At 26.4% G+C, this 17939-nt stretch overlaps 3 protein-coding genes across 4 annotated transcripts; 1 reads left to right on the top strand and 2 right to left on the bottom strand.

The window, feature by feature from the left end:
* Window positions 1–519: 519 nt before the first annotated feature.
* On the bottom strand, window positions 520–7476 carry LOC129614345 (NPC intracellular cholesterol transporter 1 homolog 1b). Of its 2 annotated transcripts, none has more exons than XM_055528915.1 (11): window positions 7393–7476; window positions 5033–5251; window positions 3878–4824; window positions 3493–3788; window positions 2711–3393; window positions 2358–2607; window positions 2158–2293; window positions 1942–2105; window positions 1758–1867; window positions 1542–1699; window positions 520–1464 (listed from the first exon to the last, which is right to left on the bottom strand). In XM_055528915.1, the coding sequence occupies exons 1-11, from the start codon at window positions 7397–7399 to the stop codon at window positions 736–738; spliced, it is 3699 nt and encodes a 1232-aa protein (XP_055384890.1). In that variant the 5' UTR covers window positions 7400–7476; the 3' UTR covers window positions 520–735. The 2 variants fall into 2 exon arrangements, with proteins under 2 accessions (XP_055384890.1, XP_055384891.1); XM_055528916.1 differs by having other exon boundaries at window positions 2173–2293.
* Window positions 7477–7835: 359 nt separating this feature from the next.
* LOC129614380 (H/ACA ribonucleoprotein complex subunit 1-like) lies at window positions 7836–8892 on the bottom strand. Its single transcript, XM_055528954.1, has 2 exons — window positions 8760–8892; window positions 7836–8703 (listed from the first exon to the last, which is right to left on the bottom strand). The coding sequence occupies exon 2, from the start codon at window positions 8668–8670 to the stop codon at window positions 7993–7995; it is 678 nt and encodes a 225-aa protein (XP_055384929.1). The 5' UTR covers window positions 8671–8703; window positions 8760–8892; the 3' UTR covers window positions 7836–7992.
* A 1064-nt stretch (window positions 8893–9956) lies between these two features.
* Window positions 9957–17585, top strand: LOC129614264 (NCK-interacting protein with SH3 domain). Its single transcript, XM_055528786.1, has 11 exons — window positions 9957–10079; window positions 10142–10219; window positions 10394–10433; window positions 10495–10567; window positions 11085–11234; window positions 11296–12138; window positions 12202–12399; window positions 12461–12569; window positions 12623–12835; window positions 12899–13071; window positions 13528–17585. The coding sequence occupies exons 1-11, from the start codon at window positions 10076–10078 to the stop codon at window positions 13717–13719; spliced, it is 2073 nt and encodes a 690-aa protein (XP_055384761.1). The 5' UTR covers window positions 9957–10075; the 3' UTR covers window positions 13720–17585.
* Window positions 17586–17939: the final 354 nt, after the last annotated feature.

Raw genomic sequence — 17939 nt, 5'->3', positions numbered from 1 at the left:
TTCAAAATGCAGTAATACGGACACAATACGCAACTCCGTTTGCAATTGCGAATTGCTGACTTGTAAATTAATACGGTATTACAACATTTTGGAAGTCAAGGTTTTTCAAAACAAATTCATAGTCTAATTGCACCTATTTTTATTATTGCACCAAAATTCATAAGAAGTGCCACGCAGTTACATATTTATAGTGTGATGTAAATTGGCTTATTAAGTATTCATAAAACCTTGAAGTAAGAATGCATATTCATAAATGCATGAATACAAGAATGCATGTCTATAAAAATGCAGATTATCTAATTTCAACTTAACTTATTCACTAATACACAACTTTGAAAGCTTGATAAGCCAGATTACAGAATAGTCTGCACTTCGGATTACCAAAATTAACAAATTTACTTACGATTAACAGAAGTGAAGATTCGTTGTGACATATTATTTTTGTTTTCTTTTTTCTAAAGTAACCGAAGCATAGCCACTCTTCGAAAATGTTTTGCTTTTTTATTTTTTATAATTTTTATATTTCTAATTATTTTACAATAGTTTTTAATATTATTCATAAGCAACAATATTTTTAACAATTTAATGAATTTAGTAAAAACTAAAAATAAATAAAATGTGTAAAAAAACGTAACACGACTGTAACACCTCACAACGTTATGTACACAAGCCGCGTTTACACAAAAATTAATCTAAATACTTAAAACAATTTTTTTTCTTTTCATAAATTAAATATTATAAATTGCCTGCTGAAAATTTACTAGATGGACCAAAATAACTTAAAATTACTGGTAATAAAACTAGACCGTGTACTGCACCTATTAGTACAATTCCTAAATACATTCTAAAGTAGAATATTTGAAATATTTGAGATTTAGAAAATGCTAGTACGAATATTCCAGCAAATTTAGTTAAAGTTATACCAGATAGAACACTACTACCAGTTATTGACAGTGATTCTTTAGAACGCTCTAAAGCACTACCTGATGAATTTTTATATGCTCGAATTATATGAGAAATAAATTCTACACCTATTCCAACGCTTACAACTAAATTAACAAGGGATACGGCATTAAGCGTTATATTCCACGACCACATCATTCCGCTCATGTTGACCAAAATTAAGGTGACCATAAATAATACCATAACTGAAGATATTATATCAAAACCACTTATGACGAAAGTCACTAAAAAGATTGCTAATAGTGACAAGCCTAATGAAAACAATGCATCGTCCCATATTGTCAAATATTGTTCATAAAATACAAAATAAATACAATATGGGAATATTTTATAAGTATAACCTGAATTTTTAAACATTTGATTAATATTAGAGCTTATTTTTCTAGCCTCATTAAGTGTAGTATAGAATTGTTTAGAAGTAACCGCTGTCATAGAAAACTGCATTAAATATGTGTTATCAATAACAACACTATAATTTCTGTCCATATGATATGATATAGCCTAAATGAGAAAAAAATTTAAATTTATTAATTATAATTCAATAAATTTCAGAGAAATAAAAGCATCTTTGATCTTACATCTGCATAAGCAGCTCGGCCAGCTTTTGCACATTTAGCATCTGGTATATCTGACAAGAAAAATATTAAATATTTGTTAAAAGTTTCTTCTGTAGGACGAACATTGTCATCAGAAAACTTAATTTCACATGGTTCACAACTGTCAGAATTCGGTTTATCTAAAATTGAAAGTTACTCAGTATAATTCACATAATATAACTTAAAAATTTTACATACTTCTATGGCAAAATTCCCCATTTGTTTTATTAACTCGACAGCACTGTTCTACACTTAACCAATCAATGTAATCATCAACCCATGATGAAGCAGGTCTTGCCAAATTAGTTCTGTTATAAAAAAAAATTATCATTGGTTATTTCTTTTTCAGGTTTACAAATTATAATTTGAAGTTCTAACTTACATTTCTGGATATTGAGCTGCACTATATAATTGATTTGAAATAGAATTGTTATTACAAAGAATGCCACCACAAATTAAATTTTGTACTGGACGTTTTTCGTACTCTATACTCGTACTTAATACCCAATAAATTGGAGGACCCATTGCTAAAAGTTCAGCCATATACTAAAATTTTTTTTCGATTAGTTTGTATATTAGTTGAAAAAAAATTATTTACTTCAAAATATTTTACAACATGAGAATTTTGTGGCATAGATAGTTGTTGATCTAATCCTGGTTCAATTGAAGGAATCACCATTATTGAAAATGTAGTCCACAATGTAAAAGCAACTAAAACTAACGCCCGCATCCACCTTAAAAGATCATATTTTTGTAATATTTTTAAGTTTAAAAATTGAACTTTAAAATTCAACTTACTTGGAAAGTAAAAATTTTGAATAATATAATGAGAAAAATTTTTCCAATAAACTAATTTCACCGTCTAAAGTCTTTTCATATTTTTTAGTTTTAATGCAGCAAAAAAGATCGAGCCGATTATCATTGTATCGGCTTTGGTCTAGACTCATGATTGCAACAAAAAGTGAAATTTGCAAGATAAAGTCAATCAAAATTGCTGCTGCAGCATACATAGCGAATGTGTTAACTGCTGGCATATCCGACAAAGTTCCTGATAAAGAAAATAAAAATATAACAAAATTAATAAAAAAGCTTTTCGGCAAAGGAATTCTCCTTTTCATAGAATTATTTTTCGTATCAAAAATCAAATTTACCTATAGCAAAACAAAAAAATTCGGACATAGCTGTTTGTAAAATTGATGGTCCAACATTACCTACGGCACGACCAACACCTTCTTCTATACTTAGATATTGATTCTTATCTAAACGATTATAAGCATGAACCATAATAAATATGTTGTCGACTCCCACAGCCAATACTAAAAAAGGTATAACTTCGATCGCCAACATTGTGGTAGTCACACCCAAATATCCCCAAAATCCTAAACTACAAAGCACAGACACTAGAACAATAGTAATTCCCCCCGTAGCTAACACAATTTTGGATTCGTTTAAGAAATTTTTTAACGATTTGAGTTTACCCAATGAAATCATAACATAAACGAACATTACTAAATAACTAATAACTACTGTGGATGTTTCATTTTCAGACAATTCTTTTATAGCATCCTGAATTGATCGTTCTGCTGAAAATGCAATATCAAGATTTTCATTTTGATAATTTTTCAAAAAATTGACAAATTTTTGTTCCCAATCTAAGGCCCGTTGAAGATTTTGATTGTCTAGATGATTTTTAACTAAAAACGTTATTACTATAGCTGATGCGGTGCGAAAATCTACGCTTGAATTTGATGTAGGCTTATCCATCCCGCCCACTGCAATGCCTGGTTCAATTGGACCTCCGTAAGGACCCAAGCAATCTTCTGCCATTGGAGTACTGCATAAAATACATAAATTTAATATATACATATGTTGATATGAATATGCAAAAAAGAAAAATGCATCTAAACAAAAAAGAAGTAATCTTCAATCTTACACTAAACAAGTACTCAAAGTTTTTAAATATGCCGTATTATTTCCCTCCGACTCTCTTTTAAATTTTTCAATATCATTTTTAAAAAATCCGAATACGGATTGGATTAAGCAATGTTGTAACGTTGGTTTTTGTCCTGGAAAAGTCATAGGAGCATAACAAACTTCTTCTAAACCAATATTGTTATCAGATTTTAATTCCGCTATTGCATTTTGCAATGTAAATACTTCAATTAGAAAATCCTTTTGAAAAGCTGCTCCAAATTTTACCAATTCTCCAGCTGAAGTATTATAATACGTCTAAAATATATTATTAATATAAAATAAGCAAAAATAATATCAACACCTGTATGTATGTATGAATAATCATAAAATTACACGTAACTTACATTTTCATATGTCCTTGGTTTTATAAATATTTGGTTTGTTCTGTAGAAAGGGCCAAACATTTCATCAAAATTTCTTTTCTCAATTCTTGACAAGCTATTTTCACCTGCCCACAGTTCAACCGGATCTGTTGTAATTTTCATAAACTGCATTCCATAAATCAATATCGCACACACCCACGAACTTATACATAACACTATAACGGGATATTTCGCACACATATAACCCCATTTCTGAAAAGCGTTTTTCAATGCAATATCCATGAAATCAAATCCACCGCAAAATCTTGGTATATTAATAACGCAACTTTTTATTAACGTTATTATTGCAGTCAAAGTGCCCAATGCACCAAATACAACTGCGACTATAAAACTAATACCATTAAATTCGCCAACTTTAAAATATTCTTCCTCAATTTTTGGTGGTTGAGTTATTGGACAGGAATCTTTACAGTCCATACAAGCACATGAGTAAGACTGATTATATGCCTCACTACATTTCAGAGTATTGGCTGTAAAACGATTTTCCGGATTGTCCACATACTTATAATCAATTTTAAAAGGCACTTGCTCATTAATTTCGGGATCTCCCAAAAATTGATAAAATCTTTCTGCGTTACAAGTTCTGGAATCATATGGAATGCATGTAATGTCCATTACTGGTCGCCCGGTCATGGGATGAATAACCTCTTTGCAACTATTGTAAACCATTTCCGTAAAATTTTTATCTATCCGGTATTCGATTTCGGCAGCATATTGATCTTCTCCAGTTTCTTCAAAACTAGTCACGGTTAAAAACTTTCGATGACTTCGACTACAAGTCATTGCACATATACCTAAAATCAAATTTGACATACAAGTCGGACACCGCTTAAAAATCATCTCAGCTTGTTGAATGCCTTTTTCCATAGATCTAATTTGTTTTGCGTCGCAACACAAAACAGGATAATCTGTTGAGATGATTAGATTAGTTAACACATTGCATAAAATTGTAATGTTTACAAGTAAATAGAAAGTACTAAATATTTGAGTCCCAAAAATGTACACGAAAAAAGAATCGTTATAAAAGAACATTCTTCTTTCAAGAAAATCAAATGTAAGGCTCAATAACTTGATGAAAAAATTCGTTTTTCATCTTTTGTAAGTAAAAAATCTTACCATCTTCTAGTGACTCTTCATACAAATCCGGGCATCGCTTTTTAAATATTTCAACTGCATCATTTTCCGTTAACTTTTCTGCAGGAAATCCTTCTTCCGTAGCACAGTTTTGTGGGAATTCTCCAACAATACCACATTCTCCAAGCCAAACGCATTCATTTTCGGTGGCGGCAGCTAAAACCGTTGAGATGCAAAACCAAACCGTACCAAAAAGTATTTCTAAGAAAAAAAATTTTTTTTTTCAATTGAATTGAAAAAATATTATAAAATATTTTTTTTTGAAATTGTTTAACTTCAAGGTATTTTTTTAATTATTTATGAACTTTTCTTCTTCCTTACAAATTTTAAAATTTCAAATTTTTTATCACACAATCACAACTTTTGTTGCTATGGGATAATAAAAATGATTAAGATACTATCGAGCACAAGGTGTTAACAGAGAAAAGGTTTACTTTTAATATTAATTTCAAAAAACAGGTTGTAAGCTTGTAGTAAATTGTTCACTGCTATTCCACTCAGAAGATATTTATTCAGTAAATAGTTTGATTTAATTTTAAAATTAAAATATCCAATTTTTTATTTTCTTGTAGTTATTCAAAAATTACGGGATTACGGTAAAAGAATTTGAGATCATATACATATTGATCACATATCTACTTACATATGTATGTATATTTGTACATGTATACATATATACATATAATTATATAAGAAGTCTTTTATGCACAGTTGACAGAAATACAATGATTGTATTGCGAAGTAAGCTTTGATTTCAAAAACTTCTTTTGCCAAATTTAATTTTTTCGACTACTAGCACATTTTCCTTGTTTGTTTGTTAAATATGTACATAAATATACATGCACATGTACATATGTTTTGTATGTGCATGTATATTTATGTACATTTTTATTTTATAAATATTAATTATACATATATTATTTTCACAGATGCGTTTAGAAAAATAATTATCCGCATACTGAAGTATGTAAATTAAATCAAATTTTTGTAGTACAAATACAAGGTTCCAGGTGAATAATGAACTCGCTATGATCACAGACATCTTTATATTATATACATAAGTACATTATAGGAGTCTATGCTATGATCAATTTTAAAATACACACATAACATTTGCATATAAACATAATACGTATAATTGTAGAACGACCAAATACAATGGCTTTACATTTCAAAATTTGCATTTTTTACAAATGTGATAAAACTTTACGCTTTATTTACACCTTTTTTCCTTCATTTCTCTCACTCTATCAGGTTATAATGAGTGTAGATTATCGTAATAACATTTATTATTATACATAGTAACGTAAAAAAATTTTTAAATTAATTTTAACTTGGTTATTAAAATTTAAAATAAATAGAACGTCCTAATGTACCCTATTCATGATAAATTACCAGATACATATTTCAATTATTTTTACAATCTTCATCATTATAGTTATTATTGAGCTAATTCACACTTTTCATTTAATATTTGTTTTTTATTTTTATTTTCGCTACGTAGGATCATAAAATTAGCAATTTAGCAAGATAAAAAATAAAGGATTTAACGTTTTATTATGTATCATGTTACGCTATGTTACTATGTATTATAAGAAATGTGTATGTATGTATAGTATATTCATATGGATGTATATTTGAAAACTTTCATCCACCTTACTTTTGAACTTTAATATTGCGGTAAATAGTTATATAATTACAAATTTTTCTAATATTTCAATAAATTTTTGTATTTATACATAATATACACAATTCTTTTGTCTAAAAATATTTTAAATTTAAAAAAAATAGCATGCGTATATATGTAGGTACATACATGTATAATTTAAATTATTAAACTATAATGCCTTAATTTCTTTTGAGAGATGAGAAATCACTCATCTCTACGTGTTGAACAAAATAACTTGATGACAATAAAATCCATTTTGTAATTTTATAAAAATTAATTGTTAACATTTAACATTCAAAACGATGAAATTATTGATATTCGTTTGATTTAAATGATAAAAAACATTTGTTTGGAAAACATATATATATACATATATCTATATGTAAGTACAAAGACTCCAAAGCCTTGAAACATTTTATCACTAAAACTGTAGCGGAAATGACAAAACGAGTTATTAATATTGATTTAAGAATTTTATTTTTTTAAATTTATTATGCACACACTAAATTATACACTCGCCAACTTTATTTTGTTAAAAATTTCTCTTTCCTAAATAAATTTCTTGAGGAAATTCAAATTTAGAAATTGAAAACATTCAATTAAAAGAAATTTTTAATCAAATTTTAAATGATTGAAGTTAAACAATATTTAATTTGAATTCTATTAGTAATACTTCTCATATCGTAAATGTTTCTTCGCTTTATTATTATTTGACCGCTTACCAGCTTAGGACTGAAATCACATTTCGTTATTTTAATTTAAAATGGAACGCAAGAAGCATAATTTCGAAACAACAGTAAATTTAATATAAATGTTCATATATTGATATACGATTAACGATAATTTAATAAAAGATAAGAAGTCTTAAACACCTGTAGGTCGCTTTGATAATACCTTAATAATTACGATAAGATTTAAATAGCTCGATGAAACACCTGCTCTGATACCTTAATAATATGTAGTAATCAGTCAAAGTTGAAATACATCCATATGTATTGGTTTTGTAAGTTCAAACTTATACTTTGAATTTCATTTTATACCATAATTTAATTTAATATTACTAAGTGGAATACTAACTGTGTTCAATATTTACATACATATGTATGTTCGGTACGATATTAGATTTTCAGAATTTATTTGATACCTAAGTTTTATTAAAAGCAACTTACAATAATATTGAATGAAACATTTTAATATACAAAATTTATTTTATTATATTTTTAAAAATAGATGCTTAATTACTCAATTGTAAAGGTAGAAAGTGCTTCTTAATTTACCATCTTCCGCGGCCTCCTCCACCGCCACCGCCACCTCTACCACCACCTCCTCCTCCAAATTTTCTAAATCCACCTCCACCTCCTCCTCCTCCACCACCACCTCCTCCTCCACCTCCTCCTCCACCTCTTCCACCCCTTCCACCGCCACCTCCTCCTCTTCCTCCACCTCCTCCGCGGTTGAAACCTCCACCCCTACCATTTCTGAAATTCGACCCAGAACCACCTCTTCCACGGCCACCACCTCCTCCTCCTCCACCTTTCTTAATACCAGGAGCACCTTTTGGTTTTGGCAAAAATCTAGATAATGGTAATAACTTTTGAGGATTTAAGTATAGCGTCTGATCCTTTTTAAAACTGGAGGCTTTCATATTTTCACATAATTTTACTGACACAGAGTAATCTCTAAGTGTTCCAAATATTTCGTCAATTTTGCCAACTTGTTCTTTATTCTCTAAATAAACTGGAGCACTAAAATACGGAACATCTTCAATGTTTACTTTACAAACGAGATCACCTTCGCAGGGATATGCAAATGTTCCGAAAGGAATAACTCTTTCTGGAGGTCCGGTATCAAAATTTCTTTGGCCTCCTCGTCCTCCTCTGAAACCCCCTCCTCCCCCCCTTCCACCTCCTCCGCGATGTCCACCACCACGATTTCCACCACGGAAACCCATTTTCTTCCTTTAAAAATTCAATTTATGCTATAACTGTTAAAAATATTCATTTTAACTAAGAATTTTAATTAAAAATTAAAAATACCCACTTAAAATTTTAAAAAACTCTTTCTTCAAATTTCTTCTTTAAAAATACTTTCAGATTAATGATTTGTTTTTGATTTCTATAAACCTCAGTAATACAGCGAAAATTCAAATCAGCACGTGTAAAACTGAGTTGTCAAATTTCAACTAAAGATGGGAAGTTGAGTTTTGCAATTGTATCAATTCTACTGAATTGGCTACTGCCTTAAGAATTTTTAAGTTATTTAATAGAGTCTATTTTTCTTTTTCTTTCTAATGGAACTTCCCGTTTAACCATTTTCGTTAAACAATTCTTTTAACTTAGAACTCATATTGTTTTTCAATTATTGCCATGAAGTAATTGAAAATTTAAAATAGTTTTTATTCATTGAATATTCAAAACACTACTTCAAAGCTAACACAAAAAGAATAAAATACAGAATTATATCTTGTAATGTCAAACTTTTTCCTTTTAATCGGGTATTTGTTTATTCCATTTATTTGAAATATTCCATCAGGTTCCAAGAATATTCTAATCTATAAGCTATGTATGTAAAAAAAAGTAGAACCTTTATGTAATAAGTTAATATTATGTAATAAGTAATAAGTTAATATTATGTAATAAGTAATATTACGTAATATTATGTGGTCAAAATATGGTCTGATCCTAAAAAGAACAAAAATTTTAACTCCGAACCTTCAAAAAGAAAAAGAAACGAACAGTGCTCTATTCTTTGACATTGATTTGAATCTGTCAGATGTAAAAAACGAAAAACCAAAGAGAGAGTCTTAATAACATTTACATATACAACCAAATGTAAGATTACATCTGATGGTAATGTCTGATGACAATGCTCTGAAATTTATAAGTGTTATAGCTAAAATGAAAATCAGCTAATAGTTGTCCGAAACCTTCGCAAAAATTAATTGGCGCTATTTTACTTTTAAAAAACCTATATGTTAGTAAAACTTTTGAGAACACAGTAATTTCTTATGTTTTGCAGTACGATATCAACAGTATTTACATGTCCAACTTTAAGCAGACTCATATTATATCTTACATTTTGTTTTATACGTATGTAAACACTTAATACAATTAAAACAATTGCTATATATATATTTTTTACGAAAACTGCTTAATTTCTTTCATAAATTTTCGTTTTCAAAAGTTCCTACTTGTGAGAAGATTTTTTTAGAATGGTGGCATAATGCAAAAAATTTTGAAGTATACGTAGGAAATTATGGTGTATACTTTGAAAATTGCTTGACAAGTAAATTTCTTGACAGTTTTCATAATACTTTTTCCAATGGGTGTATACATAATATAATATTTTATTTTAAAATGGGTATTTTATTTATTCAAATTATTTAAAAATATAGTCAAATTTTCATACTTCTTAATTTATAGATAATCTTGAGTTTGAAATGCTAAAAGCACTATATGATTTTCAAGCGGTGTATCCCAAAACAATAAGTTTTGAGGAAGGTAAGTTTTATGAAGGAAAAGTAATTTTTTGTTTACTTCGGTCAGTATAGTTTTTGAATCATTGTGCAATTAATATGTGTATTTTTAAATATCATTACATATATTAAGCGAAATTAGATTATTTTTTAAAATATATTAAGTTTAATGCTCATTTTTACATATTTTAATTTTTAGGTGAATATTTCATTTTATATCAAACTTCAGCGAGGCAAAGGTAATAAAAGTTACATTTTTTCATTTAATATGTATTTATTATTTTTATTAATTCGTTTCAGAAATTGGTGGCAAGTAGTTAGTATCAAAGGAAACTTAGGCTTTGTTCCTTCCAACTATGTCAAAAAAATCAAGGTAATTTGTGTATATTGATTGAGAAACTTTTTAGATAAGTGCTTACCTATTTAGCAATCTTTAATATCTATTGATGCTTTTGATGCAATAATTGTATAGCAATATGTATACCATACTTATTTGTGTGTATATCTGTTTATTAAAGAACATTTGGTTCGTTGAATATGGTATAATTTATATACATTTCTGTTATATTTTTCTGATACATACTTGATGGATATTCGGTTTGGTGTACACATTTTTAATTTTACGTGATTTTTCTATCGAAAAAAAAGTGAAAACTTTGTCGAAAAAACTTACAGAAATTGCAATGATTACAAGTTTTCAATATTTTTCTAACAATTGATATATAGCAATAAAATATATTCCAAATTTCCTTATTTCTTAAAAATTTCTGACCATATGTAGGCTTATACAAGTGTTTATAAAATTCAACGTAATTCATTTTTCATTTAAAAATTCTAAATAAAGTTCTAACTTGAAAATTGTAGTCTTAAATTTCTCAAATTTTTAAAAGGTTGAACCAGAATTTTTATTTAGTTTCCTTGACTCAAGTATAGAGAGCCTTAAACAGTCGAAGGAAACTGAAATTAATGGAATAATGAATAAAGATGAACTACTTAAGAGATTGGAAGAGAAGAAAAATGCTGTAGAACATTCGATAGAGGTATGATATGTCTTTTTTTATATATCTAGTTACTTTTCAATTAATTGTTCACGAATTTCAGCTCTCTGATGATAATGAACAATACGAATCACCACAAAGAGAAATGGAAAATAAACGAGCACAAAGTCCTTCAAAAAAACTAGAGTCAAATAGAAAATCTATGTCAAGTCCTGCAATGTCCACAAATATTCCACCGCAAGTCATACCAGAAAGCCCCAGTATAAATATTCTTAGTACAAAGTTAAATGATATAACTCAAGATAATAGCATTACCTCAGAACCATCAGAAACAACCACAACACCTACCACAACAACAACGAGTGAAGATGTAGTTACAATTTGTAAAGACGACAATGCAACGCCCCAGCAAAATGGTTCTAATGGAAACAGTGCAAAATCAGTTTTAAATAACAATGAAATTTTTGAAGAAATTATTACGGAGGAATTTGTTGACGAAGAAAAGTCAGTTGTGAAAAATGATCAGCAGTATTTTGAAAAATCTAAAAATGAATTGACAAAGTCGTACAGCAATGAAAAAGTACGAATTGAATCGAAATTGGTTGCGGTTGAATCTCAAGATGTGTATCAAGTAGTTGATGTGATCAGACGAAATACCAACTTGAGTTTCGACTTATCCTGTGAAGCATTGCGAGTTGTTCTTTCTAGTCTTGAAGAGTTGTTTCCAAATGAAATAACAACTTATTTAGAAGCTGTAGCTGTACATGTTGCCGATAAACTGGAAATTCCGAGAGATTTTCTTGGTGTAACACACGATGCTAAACGATTGCAATATATTTTTTCTCAATTAGCTGATTGTAAAAATGATTCAGAACAAAGAACTTGGATGCTGTATGAAGATGAAGAAGATATTGTGCAATTTTTGGAAGAGTTAGTTGATATACTGGTATGTTCTAATATTAATATATGCATATGAATATGTGTGTTTAATGTAAGATTTTGTATATAGAAAAATGCTGACGAAGCCATATCCTGTCACGAAATGTCTAATGATCAATATCAAAGCTTAATTAATTTGGTTCAGTATTATCAAATGGAAACTAGATGGCCTATTAAACGTCTTCTAATCAAAGTATTCACTGCCGCTTGTCGTTTAGATCATATAATTGTAGATATCTTACTTACATCTGTTTTGCCTTTGGAAATAGTACGCGTGAAATTTTAATTTTAAATACTGTAAACTTTATATATAAATTTTTTATTTTTAGGTTGAAGATATGAAAAATAATTTTTCAGACATAGAAAAATTTAAACAATTTGTGAAAATTCTTACTGTAATTTTTTCTCTTGGTCAAAAAATGCCTGTGACGCATCAAGGTATATATAAAATTATTTCATTAAGCTTTAATTACAGTAATTTTAATTTTTAGAACAACTTAATGTTAACTTTGTAAGCTTTCTTTTCGATATAGTAGAAGAACAACAACATCCAGAAGTTCTTATAGATTTAGTAATATCATTAATTCTAGCATTTAATTTACAATTTAGTGAATTAACGCAGAACATAGTAATAGAAGCAATGCAAAAACTTTCTTCAGCTAAAACGTTCACGGAAAAAATTCTTCTTTATTTGAATAGGGAAGGTAAAAATGTTTAACTATGTGAACTTTTTATAATAAGTACTGAACATTTTTTGTTATTTGCAGAGGATCCTGTTAAAATTCTAAAGCATTCTTCGAATTGCATAAACTCAGTTTTAAAAATTTTTATAGATATTTTTAGTCTTTCGGAAACTGCTAATTTATTTTACACAAATGACGTTAAAGTTTTAATAGATATAATGGTCAGACAGCTTTCTGATTTATCAGCAGGCGATAAAGTAAGTTTTCTATTATAATTTTCAGCAAAATATTAAACGTTTGTTAAAAATCTAAACATTCTTTTTAACAAAAAAATATTAAAAAGAATGTTTAGATTTTTATATGAAAGAATATATGGTCAAAAGTAAAATTTTCATATTTTGTAAAATTATTTTTCGTATTTTCTGAAATTTATTTTACATATTAAAATAAATTGCAGATATTTTTGCTTTCGTATAATATAATACATGCATTGGTAGCTTCAAAATTTTTATAAAATTATATAATAAAAATATAAATGTATATTAATATCATCCTACAAAAAGCAAAAAAAAAATTAAAATTTTGAAACCTGAGAATATAGTTAGTTGGTTTTAATAATTTCTTATTTTTTCTTAAATAATATTTATTAAATAGTTTTGTGATATTTTTTCTTTTAAAACTTAATAGTTTTTTTATGTTTGTTTTTTTTAAAGCTTCGCCGAAATTATTTAGAACTTTGCAGAAGGATTCTACGTAACACAAATTACGAAGAACATACACACCGCAAACAGGATTTAATGAAAATCTTTACTCGTATATTTTGTGAGGAAACAGAATGCAGTTTAACTGATCAACAACTAGTAAGAACTATAGCTAATGAATTTCCTCAAATTTTCAAAGCATAAGAAACATGATAAAGGAAAAAAAGCCAAGTAAAGATTACCAGTTATAAATCCGCGTGTAACTATGTATAAGCAAAGGATCTTATAACAAAAAATATTTAACGATTTAGAAAATTTAAAGAAATTTTACGAAAAAGTTGGTTCATTAATTATTAATTTTTTTAGTAAAATTTAGAAAGTAATATGAGTGTATGACAATGTATACAAAAAAAAATTCAAGTACTAGTCTTCAATTATTCAACTGAAATTATTTTATTAACTCTTTATTGGCAAGTTATTCTCTTTTAATAACTAATTTTTATTTAAGTTTTAATTTCTAATTTTTACGTTCTAATAAGCTATCAATCTTAATATTGAACTCATTTCATTATATAATTGTATAGTTCTACTCTCTTATAATTTACGGGTCTGTGAAAAATTATTTCAAAAGCGTAACTCTTACCAAGTTATAAGATGATTTAAATTTACAAATTTAAATGACAATCTCATGATCTTTTCTGATGAAGAAAATTAAAGTTCAATTTACGAAATGTGTAAAAAATAGAGGAGGTAATAATGAAATCCATGAAAATGAGCATGAAAATCCATGAAAAATATCGACTAGATGGGAACTATATATTATTGTGTTAATAATAATGTAAATATTGTGGAACAATATACTACATAGACGAGAAGTATTTAATAAATTTGATTTTAATATAGAAATTAAAATTGATTAAATTTATTTATGTAAATTTGAAAAATGAAGAAAGAAGTGGTAAGGATCAAGGAGCAAAAAGATGAAATTGAGTAAAAGAAATTTTAAAAATAATTCTACAAAAAATAAAAGGTAAAAAAAATAAAAGTTAAAGAAAATCATATAGAAATATCAGAAAAGAAAAAGAAAAATTTATCTGTGCAAATATTCTTTTTAAATCTTCAACCAAAGAAATTACAGAATTTCAAAGTCGAAATTTTCGCAATACAGTAAGTAAGTACTAGCTCGTAACAGAGTAGTAAACTTAAGAAGGTTTATCAGTCAAGAATTAGAAAATCGAAAAATTTAAGGGAAACTAATAATTTGTCTTTTCCATTCATCATAGATTTGTAATTTTTTATATTGTTTTTTTCGTAATCTACGATATTTTAATTTAACAAAATACTTGCCATTCAAAATCCAGTTTGATATAGTATATTAAGAAATAACTTTGAAAAGTCATCAAATTTGAAATATATAAACTAGATTTTTAAAATATTATCGCATATAAAAGAAATAATTTATGATAATTAAATTTATATTGCTGATTTTTTTTTTTAATAAATATTTAAAATATATAATAACAAAAATTTATAAAGTACATTTATATGTAGTTCAATAAATTTTAAGTTTAATTTTATATATTAAAAGCTATAATAAATCACTTGCAAACAACATAGATCGAAGGTACCTACGTAAATTTGAAAAGGCACAAGAAACCAAAAAAAAAAAAAGAATTAAATTTAATAATACATTTTTTATTATACATACGAGTACATACATATTTCAATTAAGGAAAAATTTAAAGAAAAATAAATAAATTTCATTCCATATTTTGGCATTTTAGAATCAATATTAAAAAATAAAAACTATTAAATGTATTGAATTTTTTCAACGGGGATTTCTTTTGTTTTTTTTGCATCGTATGACATAAAATATAACTAAATAGAATTATTTCGCACAATCTTTATTAGAATTAAAAATTGTATAGTATTTAAAAGTATGTAATTTAGAGTTTTTAACAGTTTTCATAAATGCCACTAGTCAAAAAGTTTCTAAATTTGTGAAAACATTTGTATGAATTTTAAATATTTAAAATAATATTGAAATAGTTTTAAGCTTTTATATTTCTTATGATAAAAAAAAAACAAATACAATTTTACTCATATATTATGACTCTTTTATCAGAAATTCATTAAATCAATAATTTCAATAAAATAATAAAAAAACAAGAAAATATTAAAAATTTGGAATTATATTCTGGTATAAGCGTCTTCCAAAAAGTTACTTAAATGAAGCTAATATCTTTCAGTTTTTATTAGAAGTCAAAGTATAAAATTTAACTACCTCTTCTAATTAATATCAGAAAAGCATTCAAATCAAAATATGTACATATATTATTAAATTGGTGGGTCAGTTAATATTTTTTTACGATAACAATACCTTTTTTTAAAAAAACACAGAAAAATAAAATGATTGAAAACGAAAACTGTGTCAGGTCATAATATAATAAATTTGTGTATGCCTATTTGTAAATAATGCTCTCAATTTAATATTTTGTTGATTATCATTAATTTTTTTTATATATTCTAAATTGTAATAATTATTATTCGGGAGCAGAGCATTTATCAAATTTATAACAATAAGACAAACAAAATATATGTAAATTGTTTTAAGATTTAGCCATGACTTTAGCAATTTTAAAGTCTGTTAGTCATAGAAGGTGCTTTATTATATTTGTTTTACAATTTTTGATATTATTTTGAAATTTTTTTCTGAGGTAATTAAAAGTTTTGTAATATGATTTCTAAAAAAAACTTATGAAATTAATATGTACTGTTGCAACGCAAATTGAAAAAAAAATAATAAAAGATTTGAATACTAGAACATAATTTCGAACTTATAATAAAGTTATACGAAATATTTACATAGCTTAAAATTTATTAAAATTTTTAAGTCTATTACTCTGGTAATTTCGGATGTCTGAGTTATTGATACGACTAAACCGTTTCATCATAAATTTTTCAAATTCTTCAATTTTTCAATAAATGCGTATTCATTTTTAAATATGTTATTGAAATTAAATTGAAATACACTACTTACATCCTATTTGTAAAATTTCATTAATAAGCGTAAACCGTTCCAAATTTTAAAAAATATATAGACCATATTTTATGGTAAATAAAAACTTTAATATTCTAAGTGTTTACTTTTATAAGATAAAATATAAATCACCCACCTATTATCGATACCAATATTGTTTATGAAAGATATTAATAGACTCAAATAAAATTAGTTTTAATTTTTACGCTGTTAATTTTTATAGATTAAATTTTACTACCATTTATACAAGATCTAAACAAAGTTTTATAAGTACAAAGAAGAGGTATTTGTTGTTGTTTTTAATTTATAGTGATCTATGTGTGTAAAAGCGTTTCCTAAAGCGAATTAAATAACTTTTCCGAAATACATACCAAAAGTTTAAATATAATAAATAAATAAAATAAGAACAATTTTATATTCTATTCAAATTAAAATGAATAAACTTAAAATTTAAAAATAATATGTAAATGAAGCTCAAATTATTTATTCAATAAACCTACATAATTATTTATTCATTAGCTCTATTATTAATTAGTTCATTAGAGTTAATGTTATTTATGTAATAAGAAACTAGATTATTATGAACATGAGGTCGCCAATTCTCGCCCATTCGTATTTGAATTATGTAGGTATTTTGAATAAATAAATGAAAATTCTATTTAAAAACTTGACATAAACATTATTAAAAATATCATAATAGCCATAAGTTTTATTATCGAAAAAATATTTATTAAAATATAATATTAAATTTATTGACTTGTTAAGAATTTTTATGATATAAGCCAATTCATAAATAACTGTTTACCGTTAAAATAAAATATATTTTGTCTTTTTTTTCACGTTATTATTTTTAATTTTGAATTTTTTTGCCAAAAAGTAGTACTGAATTAAAGTAATAAAGTTAGTAGAAGTTGGAACATTTGTTATTAATATGTAAATCATGTTATAAATATAAGAGTTTCAGCTACATTTATTATACATATAGATAGGTTTTGTCAGTTTTTTAAACTGTATAGTAGTAATTATTTGAAAAAAATTGTAGTTTAATCAAATATATAAAAATTATAAAATAATTTATAAAATGAGTTTTTTTTTCAATTGTTCTTTTCAGAAATTTCAAGAATAGCACAAATACTAAGTTGGAAAGTTTTCAGCAATTTTGAAATGCGAAGTATTTTTTTGAAATAAAGTAGTATGCATGTACTTTTATATAGGTTCCTAATAAACACCTTGCTCCCTATTCATATATACTATGTATTTAAGCTTGAGGTTCGTTATAATGTTTTTGAAAGAACCTTTTTTTTCTAGCCTTCTCAGTTAAGCAATCTTACAAAAATAGCTTTCTAAATAATCAAAAACAATAAAAGTTCAAATTAAAGAATTT

The sequence above is a fragment of the Condylostylus longicornis genome, unplaced genomic scaffold (assembly GCF_029603195.1).
Source record: "Condylostylus longicornis isolate FDR11 unplaced genomic scaffold, ASM2960319v2 ptg000107l, whole genome shotgun sequence".
Classification (NCBI taxonomy): domain Eukaryota; kingdom Metazoa; phylum Arthropoda; class Insecta; order Diptera; family Dolichopodidae; genus Condylostylus; species Condylostylus longicornis.
This window is presented reverse-complemented; position numbering and strand designations above follow the sequence as displayed.